This window comes from Pholis gunnellus, assembly GCF_910591455.1.
Source record: "Pholis gunnellus genome assembly, chromosome: 13".
NCBI classification, from domain to species: Eukaryota; Metazoa; Chordata; class Actinopteri; order Perciformes; family Pholidae; genus Pholis; species Pholis gunnellus.
In genome coordinates, this window is record NC_136540.1 from 18,850,238 (window position 1) to 18,860,457 (window position 10,220).

The 10,220-nt window shown below is 43.3% G+C and overlaps 1 protein-coding gene across 1 annotated transcript; it reads left to right on the plus strand.

Annotated features, from left to right (window-relative positions):
* Nucleotides 1-402: 402 nt before the first annotated feature.
* On the plus strand, nucleotides 403-9,684 carry LOC306705237 (scavenger receptor cysteine-rich domain-containing group B protein; the record flags this gene model as incomplete). Its single annotated transcript, XM_079171942.1, has 10 exons — nucleotides 403-544; nucleotides 3,132-3,170; nucleotides 3,731-4,027; nucleotides 4,834-4,902; nucleotides 6,667-6,981; nucleotides 7,735-7,803; nucleotides 8,135-8,203; nucleotides 8,336-8,644; nucleotides 9,190-9,270; nucleotides 9,368-9,684. The coding sequence occupies exons 1-10, from the start codon at nucleotides 409-411 to the stop codon at nucleotides 9,682-9,684; spliced, it is 1,701 nt and encodes a 566-aa protein (XP_079028068.1). The 5' UTR covers nucleotides 403-408.
* Between the last annotated feature and the right edge of the window lie 536 nt (nucleotides 9,685-10,220).

A 10,220-nucleotide genomic window follows, 5' to 3' on the forward strand; every position in this document is an offset into this window, starting at 1 on the left:
TGTTCCTGGTGTTTTATTGGCACAGAGGCGGCACTTTTCGATGGCACATGCCAAACGTCTGGGGAAAGCGGGGCTCCTGGTTTGCTCTGAGAAGTCCCTTACAGCTCCCTAATGTCCACGGGGAGTGATGTGCATCACGTGGAAAGGATTTATTTTTGAGCTACACATTTACCAACCCTGACCTCAGCCAGACTACCATCAATACCTCCTACAGCACCATGACAACAGCTGCAGGCTCCACCAGAAAAAAACAATCCAATACCGTAATTAGGCTGCTCTGAACCAGGACAAAATAGAGTGATCGTGTCTACCAAACGATTGCCTACTACATTGAGAGGTGTGTTCACATGCAACGCAGGGCTTTTGGGAAGCTTGATGAGAGAGTGTGAATGTGTGTGTTGCAGGCGGATGGTCAGTCAGGCAGCCATGCGAGGCCAGCGTGTGGTGGAGAGCGAGTGCAGGTGCTGGAACCCGGCCGTCTGGCTCCTGGTGTCCCTGCTGGGGTCCCTCGTCTTGGTGGCCGTCAGTGTGCTGCTGCGACTCGGTGAGTGCGTGTGTTTGGGGGGGGGGGGGGGGGGGGGGGGTCGGGGTCAAGGCCACTTGGTCCAAGCTGCCTGACTGTAGGAGTTCACCTTCTGTCGTGCAGAATGCTGCATGCGATCAGAGGAAACAACTCTATTTCTCTCTATGTGGGCATACGCCCACGCTCACAGAATGGCTCAAACTCATGACGGAGACAGCTGGATTTCAAAATATGATTGGCAAAGTAAAGAACATTTCAAGCAGAACTTATCAAACATTACAGATTCACAATCTTAGAGGAGGTGTGGAATACTTGCAGCTTTGTGTGTATATGTATGTATGTATTGTGCAGCATGTGAATGTCCTTTTAGCTACCTTTAAGTTAAGTGTTGAATGTATTATTTGTATTACTGTCTGTGAAACCTATGTTTTGTATCTATGTATAATGTTAATATGTTTAAATGAAAAAAAAAATGTAATGAAAAAAGAAAATTGTATTCGAGCGTCGAAATCCAGTTTAAACTAAATGCTTTATTTTCATTTTGTTCTTTAATTACAAGTGTGGTGCATTGTCAGTGTTAAACAGAGCAATGTGAAATATATATGGAAAAGTAATAGGCCTGAAAGTTTGGTGCACTTGTTTCAAGTTCTCAACAGCAAGTGTCGGATTATTAAAGCATATCATTTCCTTTTAAGGGGAATTTTTCAAACACTGGCTCAGGATCAGAGTTTGGTTGCCAAAAGATTGAAACTGATTCCCAAGCTTTATCTAAAGCTATGTCTGCTATTGTATCATGAAAAAAACCCTTAAACATGATGGCAATTTGGATTAATAGTTCTAAAATAAGGGCCATCAACATTTTGCTGGCCTCTCCAGTCCACAGACTGAACTCATTTTCAGACGCTTCATGTTCTAATAGTTGCGCCGAGGGAAAACGTTACCACGCCATGAACTGAAACAGAACGCGACACATGAGTTGGTTTCTTGTGTGTCGGAGCTGAACCACAGGTTCTGGGCTTTCATAATGATCAGGAACTGGGTGTGCCTGCAAGTGAGGTCCCTGTAGAGGAGTGCTTGTGTGTCAAGAGTTTCTGTCTGCCCTGTGTTTACCAGTGGCAGCTGGCTAAAAGCCCTGAAGTTATTTTGAAGGATCAATTCCGCTCAATGGAGATCAACAAATATCAAGCGAGAGCAATTTATTCAAATGTGTTGTGTGTTGCTTTTGTCTCTTGATAGAGACAACAGAAATCCAAATGAGTTCCTTACTAACATTTTGTGTGTGTGTGTTCAAATTTCAGGAGACTTGAAAATAAACAGACGGTCTGTATCCAGTAAGTAATATTTAAGTTATTCGCGTTTTGCTGTTCTGATCTTCGTTAGAATAAGAAGGCCCTGAACTATAAACCAGTAATAATAACCTGCAAAAATAAGAGTTGGCAGCCATGCTAGTAGCTAAATGCTAACGCCAACGTGCTGATATGCACACAGTGACAATACCAACATGCTGATGTTCTTACTTTAGCATGGTAGCATGCTAACATCTGCTAATTAGCACACTACACAGCACAAAATACAGACAAATTGAAATTCTGACCTGAGGGGAACATGAATGTGTGTACCAAATTGCATGACAATCCATCCAACAATTGTAGAGAAATTTCACTCAGACCACGATTGTGAACCTTAATGGGGACGGCAAGCGGCAACCTCAGGGTCTGAAAAGTGAAGTCAATGCAGAAGTGCCTTTAACTTGCACTCCTTTTCATGACCAGCAGGGGGCGACTCCTCTGGTTGCTAAAAGATGTCCGATTGTGTAGAAGTCTATGAAAAAATGACCTAAGACATTGTTAACACAAGTTTATGGTTTCAAGTCATTTTTAATACAGCAGGATGTTCATTTATTATGGTCCATTTAGAGGAAAATAGATGATACAGCATAGTAAGTTTTAGCGGCTACCTTGTGATTGACAGGACATTTGGAGTTGTCCATGTTTTTGTCTTGCAAATTTAACCCTTTCAAGATTGGATCTCAGTTCATGAATGTTAACTGCAACATTTTGGTCACCTGACAATGTCTCACTCTGCGTTTGGTTGCACAGAGCTTCATCCTCTTGCGTCACTTCTGGTTGCAAAAACCACGATGGTGACAGAAAAAATGCCCGAACACAAGGTTTCAAAACATCAGTCCACAAACCAATGGGGGAAGTCACGGTGACTACGTCCAGCTCCAATTTACTGTGTATGGGTAGCACTAGATGAAAAGTCAGGGGTTCACCAATTTTAGTAGGATGCATCCTCCGAGTACAATCATTTTCTGTATAAAATTCTATGCCAATCCATCCCATAGTTTTCCCTCCCTTTCCATGCCGCTAGCGTGGCTAAAAACCCAAATTAAAGGAATAGGCTAAGATATTTCTGTTGTGGCTGGTGCCCTATGTGGTCTGAACAGGCCTCCTGTTGTGGTTTCAGTCTGTGTCTAGTGTTACAGGAAAATAGATATAGTAGATATAGAGTACAGTAACTATGGAAGGCCAAGAGCCTCCTTTCAACAAATAATTTGTACTCTCCCTCTGTCTCTCTCCATATCCCCTCCTCCCTCCCGTTTCAGTCAATGGCGGGCAAACCCCCGAGAGGACGCAGTACCAAGGTAAGCATGAGCGGGACGGCCACCTCCACCTCTACCTCCACACCTGCCCAGACACGTTGAGGAAAAACATGTCTGCATCCAGGTCACGATATAAAAACACATCAGTGGCTGTCTGTGTGTCGGTGAAAGAGAGTACAGATCAGTGCCTGGGGCTTTTTAAACAAGGTCACTTTCCCAGCTCTCCATTTCCCTAATCCCCACTTATTTGCTATGTAACCTCCCACCCTCCTGCATCCACCTCACTCTCTTCCAAGGAGTTATGTGGCTTATTGTGTGCCTTAACTTGGTAGGATTAGACTTTTTGCTATTAACAGTCATTACATTAGAGGCATGCTGGTCTGTCTTCTCATCTTTTTTTCCCCCAAAAACAGAATCATGTTGTTAAATTGTCCCTGAAACAATAGATCTTTTTTAGGGCCTCAGATTTGTCAGTCTGTTGGCACAATCCCGATCAAACAACCTGAACGCCCTCATCTGACTCAAAGACAGGGAACGGAGTGGTGTTTAAACGCCAACGGCGGGACGCATCTAACAAATATTGTCCGCTTATCTCTCCGAAGTACAACTGGTGAATGGACGCAACAGGTGTGAGGGTAGAGTCGAGGTGTTCTACAATAACTCATGGGGCACAGTGTGTGACGACGACTGGGACATGGTGGACGCCAACGTGGTGTGCCGGCAGATGAGCTGCGGAATGGCGGCGGGCAGAAGCTCTCAGTTCGGACAAGGCTCAGGGCTCATCCTGCTGGATAATGTGGACTGCAAAGGGAATGAAGAAACTCTGAGCCAGTGCCGCAGTCTGGGCTGGGGCGTCCACAACTGTTACCACTACGAGGATGTGGGTGTTACCTGCAGAGGTAAAGTCTTTACGCAACTTCTATAGCCTAGTGTAGCATCCATGCAGGTGGCACCTTGCATGGTAACCCCTGCCATCAGTGTATGAATGGGTGTGAATGGGTGAACAGCATGTGGTGTAGAGCGCTTTGAGTGGTTCGGAAGACTAGAAAGGAAAACAACTCATTTTGCAACTTTTAGGACCTAATGATTCAAGTGTGCGTACTGGGAAAGTTGATTTACCTAAACAAGTAAAAACTATCCGCTGAGATACAGACATCACAATCCCAATCTAAGTCTATCTTTCCCAATGTAAGTCAATGGGGAAAAGTATTTTTTTGGCCCCATGGCATCATGTGACGGACCAGGAAATTGTAATTACATTGTTTGGTCACTATGTAAAATTAACTTCAAACCCTAGCACTCCTCCTGGGGTGTTGGGCTGGCCCAGGACAACATCCAATAAATGGCTGTAACTCTGAGGAAAATTTCCCAGGAAGCTCCAAAACGCCTTAATACACATTTTAACCATTAAAAAAACCCCACAAATTCAACCTATTTTTTCACTTTACTTTTTTAGGTTAAATATGTTATGCTCACACAAAAGTAATGTATGATGATGACTTTACACTGCTCCAGAAAGAAAGGGTCGGTTCCCTTAAATCATAGGGACTACACTTACTTACTGAACGAATAAACTCAGAATTGGCAAACGTATACAAATGTGACTTGGCTGAGGCAGTGGTGAATCATCTCTTCATGTATGACCCCAGAAATAGAAGAGGACAATGTGACTAAAATCCCTGCCTTCTTTCCATTTTGCTGCTAGAACCAGCGGTGGTGGGGGCAAATGGTTTTGAGGATCGCACCACGCCGCCGAACGGGAACTCCGGTTTACGTAAGTGCTGCCTGCTTTTATCTAAATTACACTGGTCGTCTGCCAACCCGAAGCATCAGAGGGACACATTTGTCTTTTTTATTTTTAAGCATAAAGACAAATTGCCAATATCCAGTAACAAATATGGTATTCTGAGATAATATACGATACAAGACTATTTGAAAAATGAATACTTGTAAACAGGATGTGTATAACTACAACCCTAGATAGGGAAACAGTATAACTTACAAATGACTCTAACAAACTTGACTACTGAAACCTTTTTGTGTATGAATTGAAAGCTGCACGAATCAGTATTTTTCCAGAACAATTGATCACATAACTACTTGTGCAGTATGTGAAAGGGTTCGCTTGTACACTAGTGATGAACCTCAGCACCAAACGGGAGGCAGGCAAAGTTACTGGCTGGCTGGAGAACAACTTTGAGCAGTGGAGACAAAAACAGAACTAAACGTAGAGCGAATATTGGACTTCATTCATCAAGTGGCCAGAAATATGCTTCAAAATGAATACTTGCGTTTTCTAACATGTTATCCATATCAACCTTAAAAAATGTGATAAAATGTCTGTTTTTTTCCCACAGCTTGTTTCCACTACCCCCAAGTTGCCAAACAAATTGCGGGTCTAAGTGTTTGACCTTGAAAGATGCAAACCACACCTGTATGTGGCGTTAATCTTCAGCGAACACGGCTGATGAAATTACTCGCCCACCTCTAAAAAGGGAATCATGCCAGGCTGATTTGCGTAAAGGTTTAAGGACAGATGCTGCATTGTCTGCTGAAATAAGTAGATCAGACCATTGTTCATGTGCTCATTCCAATGTAACTTTAAAAAAATGTAATACACTGTAGGGAATACTTAGAGAATATGTCATTTATTCAGAGGAGTTGAACTTCAGACCAGCTTTTCTCCGTGTTCATTTAGATAATATTTTTATCAGAAACACACACGCACACACACACAAATCTATCAGACAGGTGGCATGCCAGATGTTACTACAAAATTCAGGGGGCCGGCTTTATTCAATAATGAATGATGGTTTATTTTGTCATTGCGCGCCTCCTCAAAGCAGAAATCACACAGCCAAGTGTATTTAGAAAATAGGTTTATCAAAAAAACGTAAATTGAATGGAGGGATATATTATATCAGTTCCGCAAAACCGTCATCACATTTTACACGAGATCAAAAGCTTTTCAGCTCAGTAGAAACTATATTTTGGCAAACAATACAATACACTTCAAAAGGCCTCTTGAATTCCAGGCCACCCTTATTGTTTGCTGGGTTAGCCTTTGTTGTAGTTGTTTTTTACCCTTAATTCCCAACAGAATTTTGTGAACAAGTGACGTATCTAGCGAACTCTCCGGTGGCCTTCATGAAACCCACAGGGAGATGTAGTAAAGTCATCCTTATTAATGGGAGCACATTTTTGAAATGACGGACACATGAGATTGTCTATTGTCTCGGTTAGAAGGTGTGTTTTTGTCTGGGCCGGGGCATAATGACAACATCTGTGCTTAGTGCTATATCAGATGTTCACCTTAACTTCCTCGCTTTAAGAGCCAGAGGCCCACACCCTTCTCCTTACCCTGTATCAATGTCTGTTTGTCTTCGACACACATACACCAATCCTGGCAGTTATCCTAGCACATAATGAATTTGACATTAATAAAGATTCTGATAGAATCAAGTCTTCAAATACGTTGCAGAGAAAGATGTATTCAACACCAGTCCCTATAATTCCCTCCCTGTCCATCTTGGTTTAGGAGACGGCACCATCCGTCTAGTGAGCGGACAGAACGCCTGCCAGGGCCGGGTAGAGGTCTACCACCAGGGGGTCTGGGGGACAGTGTGTGATGATGACTGGGGCCTCAAAAATGCCCAGGTGGTGTGCCAACAGATAGGCTGCGGCAGTGCCGTCTATGCACACACCAACTCCTATTTTGGCTACGGAACCGGCCAAATTCTCCTGGACAACGTCAACTGTCAAGGCACTGAGCAGGACCTGTCTATATGCAAGAGCCTGGGCTGGGGCAAACACAACTGTGGCCACCATGAGGACGCTGGGGTCACCTGCATCGGTACACCGCTCTTAGTCATGGAATATGAATTAACAGAAGTCGTACGGATGTAAACTAGAAATCCTTATCATTTAAACAAAAAGCTGTACAAATAACAATACTAAAGGTTTACAGCCATGCTAGCAGCTCTATCGAGCTAAATGCTAACGTCAGCATGCCAACATTAATGATCCTAAGATGCGGATGTTAATCAGGTGGCATGTATGGTTTGCTATGTTCAGAATCATAGTTTAGTGAGCTAGCATGCTAAACATAAAATACAGCTGAGGCTGATGGGAGTGACAGTCGGAGGATAACCAAAGTCAGTAGGATGCATCCTCTGGGGACCATGAATCTGTACCAAATTTTAAGGCAACCCATCCAATGGCTGCTAGCATGGCTAAAACCTGCATAATAGCCATTTCTTTACAGTGACTATTTACTGTGACATTTCTTCCGTCTATATTCAGTACTACAGATTATGACAACGTTAGTTATTAGTAGTAATAGTACTAATACTAGTGGTTGTACCAGCAGTAATGTGGCATTAGAAATAATAGTGGAAATGATTAGCTTGACCACATGTAGAGAATAAGTCAGTTAGTAATTTTGAGGTACAATTATAAAAAGCTAAAATCTGAAAGGTAATTAATTGATTCTCTGGAAATATTGAATCAGGAGGATGCGTTTACAATGACAGTAGTATAGTAGTGGTTTGTGTGTTAGTAGCAAGCAGTAGTAGTTTAATTTAATTTCCATTTCTACCCACTTTAGGATCCACCACTGTACCTCCTTTGGCAACAGCAAACCAGAGAGGGCTCATCGTAACATATAACACTCAAGGTATACATCCATAGTACACGTCAGACGTTTATCTGTCAGCAAACACACACACACACACACACGGATTACTAATCCTTTGCAGTAGCATGTCCAATTTGCTTTTGCTAGATTCTTATTTCCCCTGAATAAAATTGTGCATTTTGCCAAATGACCAACAGGGAGAGCTATTTCTCCCCCATTGACTTCAGAAGTATTACGCCACAGTGCCACAAATCATGGTGGTAAAACTGTGTAACAGACAAACCTCACCATATTCATCAGGAACAGGTCTGTCACGCTGGGGTATGGAGACACATTAGCTATCTAATCATGCATCTCATCTTCCCTCCAGCAACAGAAAACATTCCAGTCACCACAAGACCAACTACAACAACTGTTACCACAATTGCCCAGACAAAAGGTAACAATTTTAAACTTTAAAAACAATTACAGTACATTTTAATATTGGACTAACCAGGGAATATTACAGCACTTATGCAATTGTGGGAGAGAGCCACTGCGATGATGTATCCGTCTCTATATTCCTGTGCAGGCAGACCAGCCATTCGTGTGATGAACGGTAACAGTAGCTGCCAGGGTCGTGTAGAGGTCCTCTACAAAACTGTTTGGGGGACGGTGTGCGACGACGACTGGGACGTCATCAACGCCAACGTGGTGTGCCGGCAGCTGGGCTGTGGCAAAACAATCAATTTCAAGGCCCACTTCGGCTACGGTTCGGGTCCGATCCTGCTGGACAACGTGGATTGTAGCGGCTTAGAACAGCAGCTGTCCGACTGCTTCAACCTGGGATGGGGTCAGCACAACTGTGGCCACCATGAGGATGTCGGAGTTATCTGTGCGCGTAAGTCTGGACCTCTCTATCACCATGTGGGGCCACAGCAGGCCCCATCAGACCTGTTGGTCTGGGGACCTATATTCATGACAGAGCACATATACCGGGCTTGAACGTTGGGAAATGTCTGCATCGCAAATCGCTATCTTAAGTCATCAATTCCACTGAAAGTTCATACTTCCTTTTTATCTGCTCGTCTGTGCTCGCCCTGCTGAGCTGTTCAGTTTCAATGCATGATTGTAGTACTCTGAGGAGGAGACGGCCCAGAGAGCATAAAAAATACAGGGGATGAGTCAACGCACATCAGCGTCACTGCCTCCCTTCAGGCCAAATTCCACTTCTTCAAGGCTAAATCAAAAGCACATACAGACTCCCCTTTACTGAGATCCTTGGTCGATCAGAAAATATGATTACACGTCTTTTCTAAAAAAGTGGATTTTAATCATTTGTCTTTCAGAGTTATTGGCAAACAGTTGTTGAAATTGCTAAACATTGTTGCTGCAAAGTGTGTCTCTGAATTGTAGAATTGTTCTGCTTTCCTCTGCTTCCCTCAGCTTTTGAATTCTTGATTGAAAATAGAAGTGACTTCCCAGTAACAGAAAGCATACCTGCCACCACCACGCCTCCCTCTGAAGGTAGGTTAAATATATCTTCAACTAGCACAAAAAATACAAAAAATTAACCCATTTCCTCAGGACGGGGTCTCACGTGACTCTTTTTTTGTTTTCGCAGGAATGGTGAGACTGGTGGATGGCCAGCACCGATGCGAGGGTCGGGTGGAGATGTACTCCGATTCTGGATGGGGCACGGTGTGCGACGATGCTTGGGACCTCCCTGACGCTCGGGTCGTGTGTCACCAGCTGGGCTGCGGCGAGGCCACGGCGGCTTGGGGAGAGGCGTTCTTTGGGCCCGGCTCAGGGACAATCCTGCTGGACAATCTCAAGTGCAGCGGCGCGGAGGCCTCCCTGCAGGAGTGCTCCCATATATCCTGGAGTGTGCACAACTGTGACCATTCTGAAGATGCTGGCGTCACCTGCTCGCTGTCGTGATTTCAGCAGAACCACACTCCCATCTCCACCATGGGTCGGAGGTGGGCGTACCAACCTGGGACTTGTATATTATTATGTAAATAACAGCTTCCACATTGCTGAAGGAATACTCCACCACCAACAACACGCAAAATAACTAATGTGACAATATATAATTACATACTATAAACTATCTATGCCTATTAAGCACTTTATAAATAAATATGACATAAAATAAAATGTACACCGTTTTTTAAATTGTGTTTATTTTAAACTAAGCTTTTAACTTTCTGACTCTTATTTGCCCCGAAATGTTTAAATATTTACTGTACATGTGATTCGTTGATGATTAGGGGAAGAACACTAGAGGAAGATCTTCAGTTATTAATTATGTGGATGAAAGGAGAACAGTTTGTAAATTTCAGCTCCAAAATTTTGCAAATATGCATGATAAAGAAAGCTGTGAACCACAAATAAACAAACGATATACTACAAACAACAATGCGAGATAACAGAACATCCACAAATAAACGTGTTACATTTGGTGATTAAACAGG